Source organism: Bidens hawaiensis, unplaced genomic scaffold (genome assembly GCF_021521415.1).
Source record: "Bidens hawaiensis isolate Kalapana, Puna unplaced genomic scaffold, B.hawaiensis_p1.1 tig00001412_1, whole genome shotgun sequence".
Classification (NCBI taxonomy): Eukaryota; Viridiplantae; Streptophyta; class Magnoliopsida; order Asterales; family Asteraceae; genus Bidens; species Bidens hawaiensis.
In genome coordinates this window covers 1,871,673-1,899,432 of record NW_027491079.1, presented here as the reverse complement: position 1 = coordinate 1,899,432, position 27,760 = coordinate 1,871,673, and the positions used below count along the sequence as shown (strand labels likewise).

General features: G+C 34.4%; 1 protein-coding gene across 1 annotated transcript in view; it reads left to right on the top strand.

The window, feature by feature from the left end:
• The window catches only part of LOC143575624 (uncharacterized), a 78,989-nt gene that overhangs the window by 27,954 nt on the left and 23,275 nt on the right, over positions 1 to 27,760 (top strand). The window contains exons 6-9 of the mRNA XM_077059946.1: positions 6,347 to 6,505; positions 6,909 to 7,120; positions 7,212 to 7,458; positions 10,741 to 10,968. Of these exons, the coding sequence (XP_076916061.1) occupies positions 6,347 to 6,505; positions 6,909 to 7,120; positions 7,212 to 7,458; positions 10,741 to 10,968 (846 nt within the window). The remainder of the gene's footprint in view (positions 1 to 6,346; positions 6,506 to 6,908; positions 7,121 to 7,211; positions 7,459 to 10,740; positions 10,969 to 27,760) is intronic.

Below are 27,760 nucleotides of genomic sequence, written 5' to 3'. Positions count from 1 at the left end.
GGGCGGAACGAAAAATGATAACTCAAATTATTTGTAAATAGAAGGAAAGCGCGGAGCAAGAGGATACAAGTATACAACACCACGTGCGAAGTAAATCAAATGGCAAGAGGCTGCTTTATTAAGTTACAAAGATGGCTTTAAAAGTTGTAAATCCTTGCTACAGTGTTTTATGTGAGATAAAAATGCTTTTTAATATATAAATATAACATAATAACGTTATTGCTTCGAATGCAAAGAAATTATATACTTATGTATTATAGGATTAAGTTTTATTAACTATTGTAACCCTTTATTGAAACATTCCATTCATTTTGGCTCTTTTTAAATGAATAATGATCTTGTTTGAAAAGCAAAGGTTTCCATCAAATTCATTGCGATGTTGTTTATTTTTTCTCTAAACAAGCGACCTTAAGATCCTAAAACTGATTGTGTTTTTAGGTACAACTACTCTATATAAAAACTTAAACTTATAAAGCAAGTCGTTGCAAAAAGGACAACTACATTAAAAATTTCGTCACTGCAGTATCATGCAGGTTACTTGCTAGTGTGTATATATTATTATATTATAATCTTTATAGTAAGTTAAGCCTCCATGTTTGCTTATATATTTGATTAATTTAGAATGAAATTGTCTATCAAAATTAAGGATGAGCAAATGGTATCCTCTTGCTCTGATTTATTTAGAATGAAATTGTCTAGCAAATTGTCTCCAATTTGGTGCCCACTTTTGACATTTTTCGGGATCGGTACCGAGCACTCTTGTAATTATTAGTATTGGTACACATTTTGGTGATATCGTTTTAGCATATCGATACTTTTGGTAAGAGTATTGTTTTTTTAAGGACGACTCACACGCTTCTATTCCTAAATTACGTTAATAATATACATCATTTAAAGAGTTGAACTATAAGAGCCTATATTACCAAGCTTAGACTGTAATGTCAAAAATTATCATGTGATAACCTTCAGAATTATCGACGAATGATAATTATCTTATATATTTATAGGAGCTTATTGATGTATTATTACAACCTTAATATTTTTTATTCCATAATTTTATTGAATAAAACTAGAAAGTATAATTAAATTGAAGAAGAAAACAAACAGATAACAAGTTGCGACGTCACTTTTTTTAAATTGCAAAATCTAATTGATCTTTTAGAAACATGGAATATTACTTTGCAAAACCCAATCGATCTTTGAAAAACATATGAAATATTACTTATCGGTTTTAATTTACAAAGGCCACAAATGATTCCTTCACCAACAACTAAAATACAAATTCAATAATATCCTATGCACTTTCTCTCATGCCGTTCCAAAAAGAAAGAAAAAAAATTATTCTCTCCTTTATTAATGCATGTTCGTGAAACATGCCATGCATATCCACACCTATAGTAAACCGATTGATGTTAAAAAGGACGATCGTCCCACATAATAGACTAGGGCTGACCTCATCAACATACAATAATACGACGGATGCTGGATACTTTACAAAAAAAAAGTTGTTCTTCAGAGTCAAAACGACAGTACGGTTCACACTGATTGGTGGTTCTTATTTTCTAGATGAACGTCAATTTTATACGACGGTCAATTTTACATGGCATAAACTGTTCGACATAGACATACTCGAACGGTGGGTTTCCTTCTTTTCTGTTTAAAAATCATTTTTTCGTTACTTTTTAATTAAATTTGTTTACGGTTGCTTTGTGCATCATGATTTGGAATTCGATCCATTGAAACATCCATAGAGCGTAAGTCGAAAGGATATGACCACAATATGCACTTATTGATAAAACTAGCTTCACTTTATACCTTGCAAAACAATCTATTGGATGAACATATTGATCACACATGTCTTACAACCATTTAATCCAAACGCTTCTCAGTATCTAGTTCTGTAGCATTATTTTGTACCAATCCAACAAAACGAACAGCATCTGTTACAACCCCTAGGAACACTTCCTTATATTCATGTAAAGATATTCTACCTTCAAAGAACAATGAGATCCAGTATCCTGTGGGTAGAATGGGCTTCTAAATAGTTTAAGATGCCATGCTTCATTTTATGGTGTCCGAAGTCTTTTTGTATTCTTGGTGGCTGTAAAAAGTAAATGGTAACGATCTATGAGGAATTGCCAATAAACAACTTCTCTCAGAAGTTAGTGTTTAATTTGTTATATACTCATGCAAAATTTGGACAGACTCTTCGGCATTATTAATTTTTCTGTATTGCTTATAACACCTCCTTGTTGGCACAATTGTTGTTTGGCCCAAGTGTGAGGCCCAGGCCAAGAATTATTAGGGTTTTATTATATTTGGTAATGTCTTGGCTAGTAAGTTTGGTTAGTCAATATAAGCCGAGTTATGGTTAGACATTAGAAAAAGAGAAGTTGGTGCAACCGAATTTGGGTTCATCAAGAGTCAAACCGAGTTAGGGTTTGAGAGTTGTAATCAGTTTTTTGAGTTATATTTTCTGATTAATATAAACGAGAGTTAGTCGTTTAAGTTCGTGTTTGATTATCGATCTGGGACTTGAATTGGTATCAAAGCCAAGTTCAAGAAATCGATAATCGAGTTAACTTTGATCGGCGGTGAGGCGGATCACCGGCACAGTGATCGGAGGCGAGCTGGGTTTTCTAATCGGAGTTCGGAAACCAGCGACGAGTTTACGAGCGGAAGAGGGTAAGTCGGACCTGCAGCGTCTTTGTTTATTGTTTGGAGGCAAAGATTTGAAGAACAAGAAGATCTGGTGATCGGGGTTTTTTTTTTTTTTTTTTGTTGATATTGGGTTCTGCAAATCTTACGAAAAGGTGATTTAAGGAAAAAAAAAAAGGTGTTTTTGACTTTTACTCCTCACGTATCTTTCTTTGAAGGTTTGTAGAAAAAGGAATTGATTCCTTTTTGGTTTATTTGCTGATCAAAAGAAAATAATAAGCTGGTTTATTATTATAGTTTTTTTTTTTTTTCAAGAAGGTTGTGTGTAATTGTTATTCGGGTTGAACGAGTTTGGTTCTAACCAAGTTTTTCACGGATCAAAGTGGTGATTCAGTTTTCGAGAGGTATACATAACCGGGTTTTTGTGAGCAAACGCGGTCGGTTTTGAAAAGTTGTTCAGACTTTTTGGTTTATATTTGCTCCAACGAAGTGGAGCAAAAAGGGTTCTACGTCAATGGCAGGTGACGAAGAAAGACCGGTAATCTAACCTAAAGAAAGTGGGGGGATTTCGTTACAGGTTCCAAAGCTGAATGGAATTAATTACATCACATGGGTGATTGTGGTGGAAGCGATATTGGATGATCAATACCTATGGGAAGTTGTTCAACCAGAAGAGGGTACGGCTATTGATGCGAAGAAGAATAAAACGGCAAGATCGTTTTTGTTTCAAGTGGTGGATTGTGACATTCTTCTTCAGATTTCTCAATACAAGAATGCTCGAGATATATATGGACGGCTTTGAAGGCAAGGTATGTAGGGGCTGAGTGAGTTCAAAAGGCTCGACTACCAACGTTGAAAAGTGAATTTGAGAAACTCAAGATGGCAGAAAACAAGACAGTTGACGAGTTTGCAGGAAAAATAACAAGTATGGTTTCAAAGGCAACGAGTCTAGGTCACGTGTTTGAGCAAGATGTCTTGGTGAAGAAGTTGTTGGATGCGGTTCCAGATAAGTACTTTCAACTCATAGCCTCAATCGAGCAAAGTGTTGATCTTGATAGTTTGATGTTTAAAAATGCTATTGGAAGACTTAAGGAATTTGAGGAATGTCTACGAGGGAGAGAGCGCACTTCAAATTCGCAAGGCCAGTTACTTTTTAATTGATCGGAAAGTAGTTATAAAGGCAAGTCATATGATAAGCACGGTAGCCGAGGTAAGGGTTGGTCGAGTTCACAAGGGCGTGGAAGAGGCCGTGAAACCGGAGGTCAAGATCGAGACAATGAGGACCAAGATGGTTGCAAAAACCGAGGTGGTCAAGATCGTGGATTGGGTCATAAGGGACAGAGAAGAACGAATGATCGTCAAAGGGGTAGAAAGGATACATCACAGGTTCAGTGTTACCGTTATGATGAGTTTGGTCACTTTGCGACTATGTGCCCGGAATGTATGAAGAAAAAGGAAGAATCTAATTTGAACAAAGTTAATGATTTTGATTCATCTTTATTTATGATTAAAGGTAATCAAAAGACAGTTTTACTGAATGAAGGCGGAGTGATTCCAAAGCGTTTCGAAACCGAGCTGATGGAGAAAGATGTTTGGTATCTCGACAACGGAGTATCGAATCACATGAAGGGAAATAAAGCGTACTTTTATGAATTGAATGAACAAGAAACGGGAACGGTGAAGTTCGGAGATGAATCTTGTATTGATATTCGCGGAAAAGGGTCAGTCTTAATTGAAGGGAAAACGGGGGAGCAGCGCCTATTGATCAATGTCTACTACATCCCGAGCTTACAGTACAATATCATAAGTCTTGGTCAAGCAACGGAAGGTGGATGCGAAATTCACATGAAAAACGATTTGCTAACCATTAAAGATGATACAGGTAAGCTTTTGATGAAGGTGACAAGGACCAAGGACCGATTATACAAGATTATCCTCAAGATAACAAGTCCCGATAAACGAGCTATCATTGGAATGAAGACTCCTCTCGCATGACTTCCATGAAACCCCTAACAATATTTCTACTACTACTACAATTGATTTCAAATGAGAAAATAGAAACTATGTATGAATCAAGATGAATACGTACAAGACGGAGTTATTATGTTCTAAAGCATTTGTAGCCTCAAAAACACAAACTCCTATTAAAATAAACATTATGTTAAATGTCATAATACATAGATTCACAAGGATAAATATGAACAAGCGCACCTATATTAAACGTGCTTCTTGAAGAACCACAAAGGGTGGAATCTCTACAGCATGAACGCGTTAAAGACATCTTTTTCTGGCAAACTCAAAGAGTCTCAAATTAAAGGAGTATCTCAATAACTCTGTTTGAGAGTATATTTTCTAATCAGAAGATCCAAAATCTTCCATCTGTTGTATGCTATAAAAGCTGGCTTTTGTAAACCGGACAGTGATTAGAAATTGTGTCAGAGCATATTCTTTGATCTAAAGATCCAAAATCTCAATCCGATCTTTTGTATTTAAACACCCTGAACCCAAAGGTGTGTTAGAGGTTGGGCTTACAAATGCAATATTACAATTTTCTTGTAATTATTTCAATGAGTTAGGACTAAAAAATATAATAAAACGATATTATTTTTTATTTTTATGTATATGAACATATGTAAAAGATAAGAAAGTTTATTTTTTTAAAAATGAACAAGTTGGCTCACAAGCCGACTCAGGCTCATCTCGTTTATAAACGAGCTGAACCCGAGCCTACGTTTTCAGCATGTTAAGATAAAAGAGCCGGCTTGGTTTTTAAATGGTCAGCTGAGCCCGAACACAACTCATTTACACCCCTACTTAAAAGGAAAATCGTGCAAATCTTCTTCAGTGAAAGCATGGTAAGTATGGTATATTTTCAGGTCATAGCCCTATAAATTTAAAACTTTAACATCTCTGTCAAAATGATGGATAATTCTGAAAACACAAAAGAAAAGAGAAAAAAGAAAAAAGTATCCATGTGGAATGTATGATGATTAAAGAAAATGTATTGGATGTGTGATTGGTTATAAACCCTTTGAATTCAGCAAGTTGTAATCCGGATCATTTTAATATTCTCACATGTTAATTAAAATAATTGCAATATATTATTTGTTTATCATTTTAATTACAGTATTTATACCCCGACAATGGAAATCTATACTCACCTCTTTTGGTTCTTAATTTCTTTCTTAACAACATCCACCGTTCTTAGATCTTGTCCATTGTTCTTCACTGTTTTCCAGGTATATATATATATTTTGGCTCTCATATTTTGAGTATTGTGCAAACATTTTCATTTTGGTCTTCAATAACCTCAAAATTAGTAAGTTTGAATAATATTTATAACTTCATCAACTAGCTAGCTGGCCAAGCCTTAAAAGTAACAGCAATAATTAACTAACCAATAATTTCATTTCATGTCGCCAGTCCTAAACAATGTCAGCAGCAGCCGCCGCAGCCGCCACTTCTCCTACCAGGAAATCCAAATCCATACTGTCCTTATCTGGTCAGTTTCATTTATTAAGTCAATCATGTTCATATGTATCCGAATATTTGTGTGTGCCTCTGAATGTATCATTTGTTATCTCCAGGAATCTTGAAGCTATTACTACTTGTCATCGTTGCGAAGTTTTCATCATGGGTTTATGAAACAGCTCTTCCACCATCTCCAAAAACGTGTGGATCTCCAGGTGGCCCGCCGATTACATCACCAAGGATACAGCTTCATGACGGAAGATATATGTCATATGAAGAATCTGGTGTCCCAAAGGATGTAGCCAAATCAAAATTAATATATGTCCATTGCTTCGACTGTAGCAAGCACCTCAATCCCTTTGCCGTAGCCTCACCGGTATGGTCCTCTTTCCCATATAGAAAAAAGTTATGGGTCATCTATATACACACCGTCTACTATACTATTTCAAACAGCCATCCAAATAGAGTTGGCCTAACAATTATGGTCAGAACGGTTGTGTGAATATTGGCCTAACGATTGTTTCCGACAATGGTATAAAGTTATGGTCGACAACCGTACAAATATTATTTAAACGACTATTAAGACTAATAATTTTCAAAGTTTGACTCCTTTGGTCAAGTCGTCTTGTGTTTTGTGGATGACCGTTTGATGGCATGAAATCAGAAGAAGATGGTGTAGCTATAGCATGATCCAGTTAATTATTATAATATCAAAAGTGTTTAGATACAACGTTTAACAAAGCTGTAGCTTAGGTCTTACAAAAAGGAGGGTTTTACAGGAACTTGTTGAAGAACTAGGAGTGTATATTGTTGCAATAGATCGGCCTGGTTATGGAGAGAGCGACCCAGACCCTAAGCGAACAGTGAAAAGCTTAGCATTGGACATCGAGGAGTTTGCCGATAAATTGAACCTGGGACCAAAATTTTACGTGACTGGATTCTCTATGGGTGGGCAAGTCATATGGTCTTGTCTTAAGTATATCCCTCATAGGTCTGTTTTAAATCTTGATAGTCTTATAAGTTTTAACGCATCGTTACACTTTTTTTTGGTATACTTAATTACAAGATGTGTAAATTAACAGACTCGCAGGATCGGTTCTTATTTCTCCCGCTGTTAATTACTGGTGGCATAACCTACCTTCGAACTTAACCAACGAAGCATACTCTAGACAACTTCGACAGGATCAATGGACTTACCGTGTTGCTCACTATTTTCCATTGTTGACCTATTGGTATAATAGTCAGAAATGGTTTTATGCATTCTCTATTATTGGTGGAAACCCTGAAATTTTATCATTCTCGGACATGATAGTTGTATCTAAGTTATTAGCTACCATGGATCCAAATCAGGTACCTGCTCTTGTTTACATCAATATGAACAAAACAATCACATATATATACCATCTCTCACGATGCCTATTATTATTATTATTATTATTATTATTATTATTATTATTATTATTACATGAAGGAATATTAAAAGACTTAGCCCGAATAGAATAGAATATATATAGTTTCTCTTCCTTTGTGAGTGGGATTATTTGTTTTTAAGTACAAATAAGCTATTTGGTAGCCTCTTAATGATTTTATTAAAAACTATCTAAGTGTGTGTTTGGTTCATTAAAAGGCATCTTCTAACTGTTCATTAACCACTTAATAGTTAAGTTTCAAAATGCTCAGTGATACAAGTGATATAGAGATTAATTCTTAATCAGTTAGACATCTTAATTATTTAGAACAAGATTGTAAATCATCTAGTGTAGGTCCTGAAACCGGATCCGATAACGAACAGCTTTGTTCTTAATAAGTGCTCGAGACGGGTGCGGTAAATCAAACGACCGAACATAAATAATGCAGAGATAAGATATAAAGAACGACCTCGTTGTCGGTTAAAAGATTTATATATTAAACTAGAACCGACCCCACCCAACCCCCTTGGGTGGTTGTTTACACACTAGAAAAGCACACACATAAAAGTAAACAAATGTTCTCTATTTATAACTAAACACAAATCTTCTAGAAGCTTTCTCCATTGAAGTTCAACGCGTGCATTGAAGCTCTCGTCTTGTGGCCGGACGTCTCGCCGACATTAATTATTATCTGGACTGTGAATAAATGATGGCTTTCGTAATTTGATATCGCAATTCACAAATATTGGCCTTACAATCACTTCCTTGACTTGTGATCTCAAAACATCGTCGAACCGTGTCTCGCATTTACGCAAATCATCCAGATAACCGAAGCTTCTTCAATCACCCCCTCAAGGTATGATCCACCTAATTCATTCATGAAGAAGTTCTCGCTTTTTTATCCATCGCGGATCTTAAGCAATATAGGTTCAGAAGAGCTTGACGAAATACCGGGGACAATGATAAAATGATAAAGCTTATTATTTCCGTGAATGAAGTTATTTAAGTAACTCACCCCTGATAAATAAATATACTAGATACTCACATCCCACATTTTCAGGTTAAGAGCTTAAATAAATTAAATTCCCTATCAAATCCAACTTTTTCAAAAATTATCACCTTAATAAATAAGCATCTCGGATGCTCGTAGTCACGTTTTTAAGATGCAATTCTCAAACGCCTTGAACATAACATATAAATAATAGCATGCTTTAAACACGATCCAACAATAACCTTAAACCCGATTAATTTTGACTTTCTTCAGTTTGATCAAACCGGATCACAATGCTTTCTCTCCCCCAAGAAAAAGTCACGTAATCAGCCCAAAAGTAATCAGCTGGTCTATATAGAATTGAGTTTTAGCAGCCAAAAAAGAATTGTATGATTCATATTAGTCAGCCAAAAATGATAAACTTAGCTGGCCAGAACATGATTTAAAATAAGCATACTAGGCCCAAATCACCATCCATTTCAGCCCACAAAAAATAAACTAAAAACATAGTCTAGAGAAGTGAGAACTCAAACCCTAGCATGCCATTATGTCAGCCGTCATCTTACCAAGACCACTGCTGGAAAACACGTCGGAGCTCCGGCACCCATTTCCGGCACCGTCTGAAATTATGGACCGCTGCAACCTTCGACGTTTGAACTCCAGATTTAGTCTTTATTTCTTCAAGCATTCATATTTTCCAAAACAAACAAACAAATCTGTTCCCATCGGAAAAACGAGATCCAACGACACACCCGCTACACAGCCGTCAACTGATAGACCACCCAGCCGTCGCCGTCTTCCACCATAAATCGCTAGAAAAAAAAACGTTCTGACCACCTTTCACAACCACCAACAAAGACATGAAACTACCAAACCGGAAAACCATATTCCAGCCAATCACCTGCTACTCAACATCTGTTGCCATCATTCGTTGGAAAAACGAGCACCGATCATCACCCTTAAAAGTGTCGGTGAATCCAGATCTACGAACAAGACGAGCTTCAAATACCTTTTTTTTTCTCATATCTTCAAACTTTATTTCTAAACTTCTAACTTTATTTTCTAAACTTCAACGGAATTAACGTCTCGGTTCGGGTAATAGCGGAAATAGAACCCGAATATCAAGAGCAAAGTTGAATCAGTTGATTCGACCCACTCTGATACCAATTGTAGGTCCCAAAACCGATCCGATAACGAACGGCTTTGTTCTTGATAAGTGCTCGAGACGGGTGCGGTAAATCAAACGACCGAACATAAATAATGTAGAGATAAGATATAAAGAACGATCTCGCTGTCAATTAAAAGATTTATATATTAAACCAGAACCGACCCTACCCAAGGTGAGCTCCCCTTAGGTGGTTGTTAACACACTAGAAAAACACAAACATAAAAGTAAAATATAGTTAGACTAAGACACAAGATAAATCTTTTTATTATTATATGTTGAGAATTAAATGCTTGACTAGATTGCTTTTAGTGTGTGTACTTTTAAATTGGCAAGGGATTTTATATTGAAACACTGATTAACTTTGTATGAATGTTATATAACGTATGAATGCTAATTGAGGGATTAAATGAATTGTAGTAGTTAAAAATTTGTTTTTCATAGGCCATAAATTTTTCATTTCCATTACCTTCTTGTTTGTTTAACTTCATGTATATGTTTCATCAAATTTAATTGTAGATTGGAAAGTTGGATTTTAACAGTTGGTTAATGTTATTGTCATAAATGTCACCTTTTACACTATTTCTTCTCATCTCAGTTAATTTTTATTTGAATTTTAAACTAAAATTTTATGGCTTTTGATCGGAGAGGAGGATACGAGTCGATTAAACTTTCCTTAAAAAGGTGCTCAAATAACTAAATGGTGTTTCAATTCGGTTGTTTAAAATTCCAATTAACATAAATCATGCTGTTTGGAGCACTGTTTGAAAGTAAGTTTTACATAAATAGACTTGTATCCTCCTCATCAAAAACCTTAAAGCATTAGTTTGAAATTCAGATATTCTGTTAAGTTCTTTTTAATGAAGGCGTAACGAGGGTGGCAAAAATATTCTCCGACAGGATTATAATTAGCCAACTGCATAAGAATGCGATTACTAAAATACAATTTTCCAAAAAAATTGAATATGATTTTTTTAAAATTTTGAAATCTGATTTAAGCATGAGGTGATATATTTTACCTAATTGATTGTTTTGGTGTATTAAAGTTAAAATGGCTGAAATCACAACCAAGACAACAAGGAGAGTTCGAATCCGTCCATCTTGACTTGAATATTGGATTCGGGAAATGGGACTTTGATCCATTGGACCTTGAAAATCCGTTTCCAAATAATAATGGATCTGTTCATTTATGGGCGGGTGATGAAGACCGCATTGTCCCGACGACATTGAACCGTTATATAGCTCAACAGCTTCGATGGGTCAATTACCATGAGGTCGCCAGAGGAGGGCATTTATATGCTTTTGGAAATGGGATTCATGATGATATTCTAAAAACACTTCTTACAAAATAACCTATTAGCACTCTCGAAGACTAGTTTGTCAACTTTTATTTCTTGTTTGTTGAATTTTGTTTCCGTATTTTAATTCAAAGTACAACTTTTGTCTTCATAAATTCGATAGATTTTATTCTAAATCTATTTTACGTTATTTTAGTTCTAAAAGGAGTTCCGAAAGAGCAGCTATGGTGTAAGTAACGCACGTCATTTCTAACTCGACTAGGCAAACGCGTCAATTACAAAATTCCAATTATTCTTGCCATTAAACTTTAAAATGTTTAAACTTGTAAATTAATTGTTACTTTAAAACAAATTCGATAAAACATATACAAAACATTTCTAGGAACATGCTGAAACGTATTCAGATGGCTTAATCAAGAAAATGATTTTATTTGAACTTTTGAATCAGCAATCTAAAAGATTTACAGTGTTTATCAAATTATTAAAAGACTACTAAACAATACAACCAAAACCCTACTTATAATAGCAACTCCAAAATTCAACTAGTAAACAAGGTAAACAAGTACTAAAAGATATAACAAAGTTATGGAAAGTCTTCTTCCGGCTTCTCCTCCATCTCGAATCTCCAATCGGCTCACATTGTCACCCTTCGAGCCCAACCTTGTTTTCCAGAGTACTACAAGAAATGAACCTAAAAGCCACCAACCGACAACATTTGATCGTCACTATAAATCCAGTTTTCTCAAAGACATTTCGTCAAGATAGGGTATATAACCTGAAAATTAGTCGTCTGCATTCCTACATCGATGACATCTCGTGGAAATGATTTTTTGGAGGAATTCATGAAAAAGCGCGGGCCAGGTGAAAACCTTATTCTTATTTACATCCGTTGATGAATTAAATAAAAAGGGCACAGCATCATCTAGAGAACCCTATTTTGACGACATGTCGTTGAGATACGGTTTTTAATTTTTTCTTATCTTTTTTGTTTCTTTAATTGGTTAAATCAAGAAGCCAATGCTTAGGGTGGGCTATCTCATCTGCATGTCCCCGAGACATGCGTCAATGATATTTTACCTCCATATCATCATCATGAGATTCTTATTGATGTTTGAGAATTATTATTTATTGTATGGAGATCTTTCACATAATTGGGTTTTAAATTTATTGAAATGTTTTCGCCTCAAAATTAAAACACACAAAAATAGGCAAGTATATCTATCCATAGAATATACTATTGGTAAGAACTAAATATCGATCTACGTACATGGTAGATTTTAATACTAAACATTTGCCAATGTCTAGATTATTAATCAAAACTTGGTGTTTTTAAATAGACTGAAATGCCCAATAAAAATAACTATTAAAACACTCTTAACGCCGAAGAAAATAATTCAAAGGAAGATATCCGTTTAATCTCGAATCCACTTAACTCTTGTTGATGACAAAATTCACAAGCATGTTATATACCCACTTATAAATAAAAATAGAATAATCTCTAATATTCAGAGATGATCAATCTCATGACTTTTTAGAAAAATGGCATGAATTCTTATAAACTAATCACCAAGATGCCATACAAATATGAGTGAGATAATTATGTGAAGCATAAAATGTTTAGATTCTATTTCCACATTGAACATCAAATCTAACAATCTTTCAGGAAGACTACGAACAACATATAATCCACCTAAAACTAATTGATTAGTTTATTCAATATTCATGCCTTCTTTTAACTTATAATTATTTGTCACACCCCGACTAGCACAATACGGAAGCGTAAAACGGGAATGTAACAGACACCTCTGGCATCAACACATTGTTTATAAAGAAACATTACAAACTAATTTACAATATATTACATTTCTTTGTTCTATCATTGTTTTACAGTCTAGGTGATACAAACCAAATTAATTTGTTAACTATACGATCTTACTACTAACACCCTTGCCTCTATTCACATAGCATCAATCACACATCTTGGGCAAGTAACAGATCACCAAATCATTCCGATTTAGGTACACATGAAAAGCAGTTTAAAACGGGTCAACTACTAGAGTTGGTGAGTTTCATGAGTTTCAAGAAAACAGTAATGAGTATTCACAAGTCAACACTTGTAATCATGAAATAAATATGTATGTATGTAAATGATGTAATTATGTTAAGCTACAGTGAAGCCTTGACTGTATGTGCTGCGTGCATCCATTTTCCACGCTCCATCAACCACTGTGGCCCCTTTCCGCCCACAACATGCCCCGATAGCTATGTCTAACATTACATAGCCTGTTTGTATAAATATGGTCATGTGCAAACGGCGCTATGTGACACAACAACCAGGCCGATTCTGTTTGGGTTTGTCAAACCAATAGTACTATTCACAAGCCACCGGCTCGAAGTTAATCACTGTGTTAGTGGGGACTTTCGTGTGTTAGCACTTAGATAATTCACATCAATACATGTTTCAGGTATGTATATGTAATCAAACATGCTTTTCACCCCAAAAGTTTGTAAAACTGTTTAAAGAGTGGGGTCATGAAACTCACTGTTTAGTAGATAATCAGTACTATATCAACTCGTGGTTTGTTCGGTCCGCTATCAGTAGTTCCTATAATCAATATTATAATAATATTAATATTTTAATATTATTATAATCTCAACACTAAACTGGGTTGTATAACTAATCTGGGTATAGCTGGAATGCCCAGAAAGTGGCAATAGGCTTAGGTTGTGATGTTGTTCAATGTCTAATACTTAAAACCGAACTTGGCTCAGATTCCCGTTTTCCCAGCTAGGCCAAGTTGTTCTTTTATGCGTTCAGAAAACAGTAATGGGAAAATAAGCTTGGGTAAATGTATTGGTTAATAAAATGATTAAGTTATAAAGAAGGATCACATACTGGGGTCCCGGATTAGCCACGAGGCCCGTTTCCGTTTATTCAGTTTGATTTAAGAAGAAACGCGCACAATCCATCCGGATTGTCCAGGTTTTTCATAGAAAATTTCATTTTCATTTAATTAGTCCAAAAATTTGATTTTTTATCACTCTTGGTGTTTTGATATTCCCGCAGGTTCGTTAGTCGCGAACTTGTCGGTTTTTACATAAACTGAATTTGTCTAATATTCAAATTAGCATAATTAATTAACCATTAATCATTAAATTATGAAAATTTAACCACTTATCAATTAAAATATGTATATTTTTATAAAAATATTTTTGGAATTAATTACTGATTTATTAATTTATAAAAATTCATTTTATCAGCTATATTTCGCCTAAAAATCATCCGTTTACCCCAAAAAATTTTCAAAAATTCCACAAAATTTCCTGAATTCTAAAATCATGTTCTAAATCAACCTGTATCAATTCCATAATGTAAAAAGCTTGTGCGATGTTCTTTTCGGCCCAAATTCGGCTATAAAAATTCACACGAACACAAATAAACAAAACACCTTTAAACTTCTCCAAATGATCCCAAAATTCATATGTGATCAAAATACATCAAATCTGAGTTCCCGGAAAAATTTTATAATTTTTGAAGTATTTTAGTTAGTTTTCCCAAATAAACATTCCAATTCGGTAATAAATTCACCAAATATTCTCGGATGGTCGAAAAATTACCAAATTTGAACAGGGACTCATTGACATGGTCCCTGATGCCCCTGAAAAATGTCAAGGCCTAATAATATGCACATCACAACCTTAACCTAAATAGCCCGTAAGCGAGTGTTTCGGCATTACCTTAGCGGGTTTGGCTTGTTTCCGACTTTTAAATCAAGTTTTCAGGTTCTTGTGCTTCTAAGAAATCTAGGTACAAGTCCTATATCACAAACCAAGCAATTTTTCATCAACATAACAACCCTTAACTTAGGGTTTCGGCTAGTGCACAAAAACGAACTTTTGAACCGTAAAAACGCCGTTTCAACCCTTTCATCCGTGTTTATGGCCAAAAAAACTATCAAAACAGGTTCCTTACCATGTGTATGATCAAAACATGTTTATGGACCATTTTTTGGGATTTTTACATGGTTAGGAATGATTTTTAGTAATTAAGACATGTTTTTATGGTATTAAAGGAGTTTAAACAAGCCGAAAATCGATTATTTAAGACCTCTTTACCTTGTTTCTTGCTGGTTTCTGGCTGGAGCAGAACTTGTGTCCAGAGTTTTCAAGAAATGATGTTAGAAATATCTTGTATCTAGTTTATATGTGAAAGGAAAAATAAGGGGGTGGGGTGGCGGCTGCGGCCGGAACCCATGGGCCTCCCCTTTGGGCTGTTTTGGCCCAATAACCTGGTTTCTCAAGCCCAAATACGAAAAGCCCGGTCCAAATTTAGTTTGGGTTCGGTTTTTGGAGCGAAAAAACTTATCGGGTGCGTTAAACAGTGCGAAAACGAGTGTTTTTCGGCTAGTTTTGTGTAAAATTATAAAAACATACTATATGTTTGTAAAAATCAAAAATATTTTCACGGATCGCTTAAAACATTTCAAACGCTATTCCTACCACAACTTTAAACGCTAGTCCCCACGATACATGCAGTCAAAACCCTCGCTGACCACCACAGAGAGCTACCATACTTACTAGATCTAGCCGGAAAAAGTGAGATTTAACCATCACCTTCTCCGCTTGGGTTTATACCGACACCGCCGCTGCAAAAGAAGCCGGCATGAAGTTGTAATCCACAAAACCTATTACTTGAGTATTAACCCTTGTTCCTTAATAGGCTTTCTTCAACAAATTCATCGTCCTTAATCTACTCGAAACCCAAAACTCCAGTCATTCAAAACCCCTTCCACCGCCACAGCCCCGCATCCTAACACAAATACCCCACAACATGCCGGAGCCAAAATTTCAAGAAAATTAGGGGTTAATATAATTTAGTTTTTCAAATAACATCTAATTTTGGGATTGATTGTCTTAAAAGGTTAGGGTGATGGTCCGATGGATCATGAAGAAATGAGTGGATATGTGGTGATGAATTTAAGAAGAGGAAGACGATGTAGTGCTGTGGCCTTAACTAGTTTTGAATAAAATTATTTATTTGTTTTTTTATTTAAGGTAGATTAGAAATTACTATTCTGCCCTCATAGCTATGGCGTTAACAAAATTTTAGGATGGCAGTTAGTCTAAAGGACAAATATCAAATAAACATGTCATGTAAAGGACAGCGCCTGAAAGTAAACTTTTTAAAGGACTTGATCCGTAAAATCAGATATGTTTAAAGGACAAAATTTGTATTTCAATCCAAGATTAATTATAACTAAGTATTTATTTTTCCAAATACAACCCATGGATATTGCAATTAATAACTTTTCAAGACTTTCTCAACCATGTATAATCTAAAGAGCACCACAATTTACATGCATACATACAATTTGTAAACAAATGCTATAAATCTATATTTTTCCAACATAATAAGATAATATCATTCATCAATCTTGATGTTATTTAGAAAAGTTTTCATCAAAAGATAATCATAAATATGTTATTACTACACAATATTATATCACATGTAAGAAGTTAAGTTTCATTAAAAGGTGATAATAGAGGTTTAGGTCATAACAAGCATGGATACAACATTAAAACTTAAAAGATAAACAATACTTATGGCTAAAATCAAAAGAATTAAACCAAGAATCCAAGTAAACGTGTTTGATGATGATGGACCCCCTCCCTTCCCCTTCCTTAATGATGAAAGACCTTCAAATATGCAACAAGTGGGCGAAAATTGTAAAGCTAACCACACCCTTTTCTCTCCAAACTCATCTTCTTATAGATTGTTTAGAAGGAGAGGCACGTGCTGTGCCAAGTGAGGCACGCCCCGTGCTGGGACGAAAACTGCTCCTCGGAGTTTTGTTGAGTTCGTATGTAGAGAAAGTTGAATGCGAGGTGTGTGGACTGAGGCATGACCCATAGTACCCTAATTAAGAGACATTGTACTTTTTATCTTAATCAAGCGCACGGGGATGTGCCCAGCGAAGCATGAACCATGCTTTATCATGAGGCATGGGTTGTGATGAGTAGGGTACGGAGCGTGCTTGGCATATAAACTTGCAATTTTCTTCGTGTTTTAGCTTGTTTGCTTGTCTAAGGCCGTATGGTTTCTGGAAAATAAATTAAAGTAATAAATATTAATTGTACCCAATTTTTCCGAGAAACAAATATAAAATGGAGTATTTGATGTATAATTTATGCATATTTTTGTATAAACCAAACATCTCCACACTTGAACCTTGTTTTTCCTCAAGCAAATTATCGATAAAAACACTCCCAATGATAACACGAGACAAGTCAAAGCTAAATAAATCCCAAAAAATTGGAACGATCCCTAAGAAAGACACAAGCAAACGAATGCCAAAAAACACTTATGATTGTATTTAGTAATATCCAAATGAACAATGGTTTGTTTTAAGAATTTCTTATCATGCATAATACTAAATTACTCATAATTTTCACACGCACTTGGATAAATATATAAGCATACATATAATGGTGTATGTACAAAACACTCTATCGACAAAAATGAAACATACGATGTCATAAGCTTGTTATGGGATTGAATCTCCACCAACTTACATGAGACGGTTGCGTAAATCAACAGTTCTTGTGTGGGTCACAACTTGGTTTAGGTAAAGGTGTGAAATTGGGAATAAAAATTGACTAAAGGGGTGTTTGGGATTTCTTATTTAATTGCAAAAGGACTTTTTATCAAAATTTAGTAAATCATAATATCCTGACTTATTAACTTATAACTTACAATATCCTGACTTATAAAACACCTTATGAACTTATCAACTTTCTTCTTCTTCTTCTTCTTCTTCTTCTTCTTCTTTGAAGGAAACTAAGTATGTCGACCTAATTTTCATAAACATTAAATTACAAAAGGAAATAAAAACTAAACTCGTGCAACCTTGCGCCGATACGTGTTTAACGTGACACAAGATAGTGACCGGTGCCGGTACGCACGTAACCTAGTGTGGCATCCATCATTTTCAAAACCCGAAAACCCGACCCATTTTAAACTTTGTTATATTTCGGGTCTTTTAAAAGAATGTTTTTCATGTTATAATCATCACCCATACTTTTCTTGTTGTTTCAGTATCTTTAACGGTGTTTAATTCGCTTATCTTATACTCTAAATCGAGATAAAATAAACTATAGTGACCAATAATGCCAAAAACCAAACCTTGGACGGACACCACCACCTTGCGCGGAACAAGAGCGAGGCCTCAGCCGTCTTGCATTATTGTTGAAGATACATGCTTAATCGGTTGACTTTGCTTATTCACCGACCTTTGACTCGTCTTCCTGATTGATCCTTTCACTTTCCGGGTAAATTGTAAACTAAGAAATCGTTCATATATATTCTCTAGTCAATAAACTTCAATCAAATTTGGTGATTGAAGGGTGTTGACTGGTCAATCCACTTAAAACTCGTTAAAGATCAAAAAAGTCAACAAGTTTGACTTTACGTTTACTTATACTTCTGGTCAGATTCAACGTTCGGTCCAGAAGACTTTTATTCTTGTAACAAAATTTTAAGGCTACTGACCAAAACCCGACTTCCGACTCGCTGTTCGGATTCTGGTCAATACCAGCTCGCTTAAATATTTAATTAAACATAACTAGAGTTCTAGACGTCCGTTTGGATCGATTCCAGCGGCATTAAGTTCGTTTTTACTTATATTATCATATCTCAAAGTTTCAGGTTCTGATTGCTATCTCGTTCGACGCGCTAGTGGATGACTCGTTTAAATCGTAGTTCATTTATCGTATTTATTTATCACTTGCTTTCCATCTAAGGTGAGTTTTGTCATTCCCCTATTTTACTAAGTTTTTCTAAACGTTTTGGGGACATATGCATATTTCATATGATATATATATCTCAAAAATTAGCAAATTGTGTGTGATTGATCAAATATACTTGTTATGTGTTTACTTGTTTTTGTGCACATTCGCATTCGGAGAGATCCAACAAATCCCCCTGTATAGGGTTCCCATATTATTTACCCGTGTCTGATTCGCTTGGCAATGGTTAATTGACAACTTATTTGCTCATGGTTTATTTATTTACCGCATTTATTACGTTTTGGTTATTTCTTTTATTTATTATATTAATACTATATCATTGCAAAAACTGGTGGTAAACTCACTTAACATGTGTTGTTGACAAACTCTATTTTCTATGCATATGCAGGTTGCCATTGAATTAAAGTTGAAGTATGAACACTTAGAAAGACCTTAGGGCTTTAATGAAGACAATTATTATTTAAATCTTGATTGTATTACCTGTATTACTTAGTTGTGTTTTGAATATTTGTGTACTGTATTTGAAAATAATTAACTTAATAAATATTGTCACATTTTATATATGATAGTATCTTCGACCTGTGGACAATCATGCTCACGCCCCGGCTTTTCCGCGTTAGGTTGGGGTGTGACAGATTGGTATCAGAGCCGAAAGTTGTAAGATAGGTCGTTAGAAATTGTCCTAGTCATATGTTAGGTCCCTATACGTGCTTATCTAAACTGCCTTATGTGCTATTTAAATTGTTTACAGCTTATATAGGTTTATTATTTTAATTTATATTATATTATTATTATTATATATTTTGCACACACACACGAACTCCGAGGTTATGCCTCACCTTTAAAATATTTTTAAATCCTCTTATTTTTAGTAGATTGCCTTTTATTTTAGGAAATTCTATAAGAATTCCCATGTTTTGTTTTTACTCCCTCTCCTTAGGGCATGGGAGTATGACAAATGTCATAAGACCATAACTCTAAGTGGTAAATGTAACTGGCTAAACGGTTGCACTCCATTTTATAAAAACCGAATTCACGGTGGTTCGAGGCTAAATTCGGGAAAATTTCCAAAATTGTTTTTTTAATTATTTTAAAATGCTTAGTTGGGTGAAAAATCCATATAAATCCATGGGCACTCCAACTATCCATTTCTCAACCCGTTTTCAAATTGATTTTTTGGTTGGAACGTATCGTCCGGGGTGGTTCCCGAGATAAACAAATTACTCATATTTAACTCGTTGATTCGGTATTTAGTTGGGTCGGTTAAATGCCATGTAACGCTCATGGTTCGACCAACTCAATTGATTTGCTAATTCGTTAATTAGTTGGATCAGTTAAATGCCATGTAAACGCTCATAGGCTGACAAACTCAATTGTTTGTTACTCATTATTTTAATTGGGCCAATAAACTGCCATGGAACGCTCATAGGAGGCCCAATTCGCAAAAATTTATGTTTCTTTATTTAGTTGGGCCATTCAAATTGCCATGGAAAGCTAATGGGAGGCCAACTCATTGAATGTGTTTTGTTATTTAAATTGGGTTCTTGAGCTACCATAGGAAGCCCATGGAAAGCCCAACTCAATAACATTTTACTTTTGAAATTTTTATAAACATTATTTATTAAATTAAATATCTCAAAGATTATTCACATTATTGTAAATTCCGACTCATCCTCGAGTCATCACTGGCACGATTCTATCACATTTCCCCGTCATCTCATATTGACTCATTTACACAACTTACCCATCTTCTCGTACAGTTTCATCTTTGGTCCTCATAGAATGTCTTCCCTAAGAATTCATCATCGTGATCAACGTTGTTCATCTACTTCTCACGATCGCCGTCTGACTACTAGAATCGCCAAGGAGTTTGCCGCTGCTATGCCATTGACTGAACAATCGCTAACCTCAACGAAACCAAAATGTCCTGAACAAGAAATCTTATACTAACTCTTACCCGTTATAATTATCTTCTCTCATTTATTTCAATCCTTACCCTCAACTTTAAACTATAAATATTTTATTACCTTTTGTTTTTCTTCAATCTCATGTTACGTTTCACAACTTATCTTCCATATTATAATTCTTTATTGTTAAAAGTCAAACATTGTAATTAACTAAATTTTTCATCCTCTAAATTCAATTTCCATTTTTTAAATAAAAATAAATAAATAATAAAAAAAATCTCCATTAATTAATTTAACTTTTACCATTAAAATTGACTTTTTGATTGAAATTCATGTATAACTCGATCACTTACTTTATTAAGTTTCGTTATTTAGTTGAAATTAAACGGTGGTTCATAAATATTTCAAACCCCTACTTTGACTTTTGATACATTTTGAAAATTTTGAATGTTTTAATGATAACTTCGTAGTTGTTAGAATAGTCATGGTGATGCATGTATTTCTAGTCTCGCATATATCTTATTTTATTATATTATTTCACATCTTATTTTTGGTATCACAATTAATTTAATATTCATTATTTACTTGAATTTCCATTATAAAACATCGATACTTCAATTTATCTATTTCATAATATTTATACTGATTTTGTGGAAAAGGGAGATTCCTCGTAATTTGTGGAGTCTTCAATTACCCACCTTATATTTTATATAATTTTAAAATATTTAATTAGAATAGGATTATCTCGTTGATTCGGGAATATCCGCTTCCCAAATTAGTTGATTAACGATTGATTTGAATACGTACATTTTAATTAATATTTCAAATTATTATCTACTAATTACTATAATATTTTAGTTTTGTTAAACAAATTAATCTCATCTCAAAAATCACAACTTGAAAAGCTATAGCTTTATATCAATTTCCCTTTAATTTCATAAGTCTCTCAACTAACTAAACTCGAATCACCAAAATCTTCGTTTAAACTTATACTCTCGATCTTAAGAATTTAGTTCCTAATGTATACGATCTTTAAAGATTCCACATGTTATTAACTATTTTAAGATTTGTAGTAAATTAAACTTTTACGCATTTCATATCCTGAATAGAGTTCCTTTCATCAAGGTAGACTTATTAGAATATTGTACCTCTATCTCAATTCCTTATTCTCGATTATCACAATTCATAATAACATCTGTTTCAAGAAATTCGTTTCCTTTCAATCCCTAAAAACTTTTCTTTATAAGCAAAAGATGTTTTAGAACTTACACTGTTAAATTAATCAAACTCGAATATTTATTGATTATCTTTTGAATTTATAATTAAATAATCAAAACGTTTGCTTTCTCTCAAAATTTTAGTTTACAATGTTTTATAACCCACATGATGGGACAGATTATGCGGACCATCTGACGATAAGAGTAATTATGGATGCATACATAATTATCCGGGTTCTCGCATGGAAATCATAATACATACAATTGTGTATCATGATCTAGAACCTAAAGTAGTTTGAGTAACGGTACAAATTTTAGGATGAGAAGGTGTCTCACCCCGACTAGCACAATGCGGAAGCGTAAAACGGGAATGTAACAGACACCTCTGGTATCAACACATTTTTTATAAAGAAACATTACAAACTAATTTACAATATATTACATTTCCTTGTTTTGTCATCGTTTTACAGTCTATGTGATACAAACCAAACTAGTACGTTAACTATACGATCTTACTACTAACTCCCTTGCTTTTATTCACATAGCATCAACCACACACCTTGGACAAGTAACAGATCACCAAATCATTCCGATTTAGGTACACCTAAAAAGCAGTTTAAAACGGGTCAACTACTAGAGTTGGTGAGTTTCACGAGTTTCAGGAAAACAGTTATGAACATTCACCAGTTAATACTTGCAATCATGAAATAAGTATGTATGTAAATGATGTAATTATGCTAAGCTACAGTGAAGCCTTGACTGTATGTGCTGCGTGCATCCATTTTCCATGCTCAATCAACCATTGTGGCTCCCTTTCTGCCCACAACATGCCCCGGTAGCTATGTCTAACACTACATAGCTTGTTTGTATAAATATGGTCATGTGAAAACGGCGCTATGTGACACGGCAACCAGGCCGATTCCGTTTGGATTTGTCAAACCAATAGTACTATTCACAAGCCACCGGCTCGAAGTTAATCACTGTGATTGTGGGGACTTTCGTGTGTTAGCACTTAGATAATTCACATCAATACATGTTTCAGGTATGTATATGAAATCAAACATGCTTTTCGCCCCAAAAGTTCGTAAAACAGTTTAGAAGTGGGGTCATGAAATTCACGATTTAGTAGATAATCAGTAGCACGTCGGTTCGAGGTTTGTGTAACTTGTAACCACGGTTTCCTATAATCAATATTATAATAATATTAATATTTTAATATTATTATAATCTCAATACTAAACTGGGCTATATAACTAATCTGGGTATAGCTGGAACGCCTAGAAAGTGGCAATAGGCTTAGGTTGTGATGTTGTTCAATGTCTAATACTTAAAACCAAACTTGGCTCAGATTCCTGTTTTCCCAGCTGGGCCAAGTTGTTCGTTTATGCGTTCAGAAAATAGTTATGGGGAAATAAGCTTCGGTAAATGTATTGGTTAATAAAATGATTAAGTTATAAAGAAGGATCACATACTGGGGTCCCGGATTAGCCACGGGGCCCGTTTCCGTTTATTCAGTTTGATTTAAGAAGAAACGCGCACAATCCATCCGGATTGTCCAGGTTTTTCATAGAAAATTTCATTTTCATTTAATTAGTCCAAAAATTTAATTTTTTTATCACTCTTGGTGTTTTGATATTCCCGCAGGTTCGTTAGTCGCGAACTTGCCGGTTTTTATAAAAACTTAATTTGTTTAATCTTCAACTTAGCATAATTAATTAACCGTTAATTATTAAATTATGAAAATTTAGCTACTTATCAATTAAAATATGTAGATGTTTATAAAAATATTTCTGGAATTATTTACTGATTTATTAATTTATAAAAATTCATTATATCAGCTATATTTCGCCCGAAAATCGTCTGTTTATCCCAAACAATTTCCAAAGATTCCACAAAAATTCATGAATACTAAAATTATATCCCAAAAGAACCTTCATTAAATCTAGAATGTAAAAAGCTCGTGCAATATTCTTTTTGACCCAAATTCGGCTATAAAAATTCACACGAACGCATATGCACAAACCACCTTTAGACTTCTCCAAATGATCTCAAAATTCATATGTGATCAAAATACATTAATTTGAGTTCCCAGAAAAATTTCATAATTTTTGAAGCATTTTAACTATTTTTCCCCATTAAACGTCCCAATTCGGTAATAAATTTGCCAAATATTCTCGAACGGTCGAAAAATTACCAAATTTGAACAGGGACTCAATGACATGGTCCCTGATATCCCTGCAAAATGTCAAGGCCTAATAATATGCACATCACAACCTTAACCTAAACAGCTCGTAAGCAAGTGTTTCGGCATTACCTTAGCGGTTCTGGTTCGTTTCCGCCTTTCTAATCAACTTTTCAAGCTCTTGTGCTCCTATGTAGGCTAGATACAAGTCCTATATTACAAACCAAGCAATTTTTCATCAACATAACAGCCCTTAACTTAGGGTTTCGGCTAGTGTACAAAAACGAACTTTTGAACCGTAAAAACGCCGTTTCAACCATTTAATCCGTGTTTATGGCCAAAAAAAACTATCAAACCAGGTTCCTTATCACGTGTATGATCAAAAATGTTTATGGACCATTTTTAGGGTTTTTACATGGTTTGGAATGATTTTTGGCAATCAAACTATGTTTATATGGTATTAAACCTAATTAAACATGTTAAAATTGATGAAATCATGAAGTTACCTAAGTTTCTCTTGAAGTTTTGGCTAGGGAATTGGTTGAAGATCAGATTTCACAAGTTTTCATGTTGCAAAATATCTACACAAGTTGGTATAAAAAAAAAGAAACCCTTGGGGGGGGGGGGGGTTTCTTTACTTGCGGCCGGACCAACTTGGGCTTATTTTTGGCCCATTAACTGATTTTACAGGCCCAAATGCGAAAGCCCAATCCAAATTTAGTTCGGGTTCGGTTTTTGGCACGAAAAACTTATCGGGTGCGACAAACAGCGCGAAAACGAGTGTTTTTCGGCTAGTTTTGTGTAAAATTATAAAAACATACTATATGTTTGTAAAAATAAAAAATATTTTCACGGATCGCTTAAAACATTTCAAATAAGTGTTTGGTAAGTCTTTTTCGGCTTAACAGATGATACAATGCTTGGTTTGTAACTATCTTTCGCGTTTAAATCTATAGCGGGTAGTTAAACGAGCATGTTTTCACTCAGGCCATATTACTAATATTTTAGCTTGTATTAAACGTATATCACTTATAGATGCCCCCCCCCGGAATATCTGGGTCTTAACTCGACCCGTTCGGTTAATCGTTTGATTGATACACTAAAAGCGTTTATTTGCTTAATCGATAAATACGTACTGAGGTGTACCTTGTTTTGGCTCAAATATCACAAAAGGACATGGTGGATACGCCGCTGGTACATCCTATATATAAGTGCCCTTATCGGATTGTCATTTGAAGCGTTGCTTCGATTATTAGAAGTTCTATGTTATGATATTTTCCTTAAAAAGTTTAATTATTTTGAAAACGATGATGTTTTAGTTTTCCTTAATTTAGGGACGAAATTCCCTAAAGTAGGGTAGACTGTAACATTTCGGATTTTTCAAACCCGTATTCGTTTACGTATAACTTGATCCAAGAACTTATTCGGATCCTTATTATTAATAATATCAAATATATATAAGTATTTAAGAATTTTATTTTCATTTTACACCCTTTGAGTTCTTAAAGTGGTGCATGTTTTGTTTTAACTTTCAAAATAAACAAGAATTAGCAAATTTAGAAAGTTCAAGGGCTTAAGTTGTCAAAAACCAAAAATTCCCTCCCTCCCTCCAGGGGCGCTGTGCGACCAGCCAAGGGTCTCACCATCACGCGATGCAGTGACAAACCTGATCAGATTACATGCACGATATTGTTTCCTAGTTCATTTTTAGCATCCAAATCGCTTATTTTTGGAATAAATCCAGTGAATTAAGGTACAAGAAAAGGAATATAACTAAAATACATGTCCATATACATAACTCGTTGATCAAGCACGAAATTTACTGCATATAATATTGATTTCGTCATTAAATGCTTATTCGGTTTCCTAAACGAGTGAATTAACTAAATATAGTTCGTGTTAGTGTTTCCTATATAAACAACTCTTATTTTCTCTGCCAAAAACTTTACCTAAACCCTATTGAAGCATTCTCAGCCATCAGCTCTCTCTGTGCCTTATAAAATCCTTCGGTTTTTGCATTATTGTTGAAGATACACGCTTAATCGGTTGACTTTGCTTATGCACCGACCTTTGACTTGTCTTCCTGATTGATCCTTTCACTTTACGGGTAAGTTGTAAACTAAGAAATCATTCATATATATTCCTTAGTCAATAAAATTCAATCATTTTCGGTGGTTGAGGGGTGTTGACTTGTCAATCCGCTTAAAACTCGTTAAAGGGCAAAACAGTCAACGAATTTGGCTTTACGTTTTCTTATACTTCTGGTCGGATTCAACGTTCGGTCCATAAGACTTTTATTCTTGTAATGAAATTTTAAGGTTACTGACCAAAACCTGACTTCCGACTCGCTGTTCGGATTCTGGTCAGTACCAGCTCGCTTAAATTTTTAATTTAACATAACCAGACTTCTAGACGTCCGTTTGGATCAATTCCAACAGCATTAAGTTTGTTTTTACTTATATTATTATATCTCAAAGTTTCAGGTTCTTATTGTTATCTTGTTTGACGCGTTAGTGGACGACTCATGTAAATCGTAGTTCGTTTATCGTATTTATTAATCACTTGCCTTCCATCTAAGGTGAGTTTTGTCATTCCCCTATTTTACTAAGTTTTTCTAAATGTTTTGGGGACTTATGCGTATTTCATATTATATATATATATATATCTCAAAAATTAGCAAACGTATAATTGTTTAATATACTTGTTATGTGTTTACTTGTTTACGTGCACATTCGCATTTGGAGAGGTCTAACATATCCCCTAGTATAGGGTTATCATATTTTTTACCCACGCCCGATTCGCTTGGAAATTGTCTTATTATTTGCTCATGGTTGATTTACCGGCGCCCGATTCGCTTGGCAATGGTTAATTGACAACTTATTTGCTCATGGTTTATTTATTACGTTTTGCTTATTTCTTTTATTTATTATATTAATACTATATCATTGCAAAAACTGGTGGTAAACTCACTTAACATGTGTTGTTGACAAACTCTATTTTTTCTATGCATATCCAGGTTGCCATTGAACTTGAAGTTTGGACACTTAGAAAGACCTTAGGGTTTTAATGAAGACAATTATTATTTAAATCTTGATTGTATTGCCTGTATTAAATTACTTATTTGCATTTTGAATATTTGTGCACTGTATTTGGAAATAATTAACTTAATAGATATTGTCACATTTTATATATGGTAGGATATTCGACCTGTGGACAATCATGCTCACGCTCCGGCATTTCCGCCTTAGTTTGGGGTGTGACAATTCCCTTATTAATGGTGGTGAAAGGAGGTGGTTAAAGAGAATTTAGTGTTCTTCAAGGTGTAGATGGTATGCATTCAATGAAGAATGGCAAGGTATTTATAGGCTTGTAAGAGCATGAAATGTCTTGTTATTAGGTCTTGTGATGTTAGGTCAAAATAGCATGTGATGTTGAATTGTAACTTGTATGTTAATGTCTAACACAAAAAACTTATGCGCCGCATAACATATGCGCATAAGTCCCCAAGCAAGCCTATAAATAGGTTTCTTGGCCTTTGTGTTCATTTGTCCTTCTGACCTCCTGGTTGAGTTGGTCTATGTTGTACTTGAGCTTTACATTATCACATCTTATGTACCCATCACTACTATGAATGAATAAATGAGGAGATTAAAGAA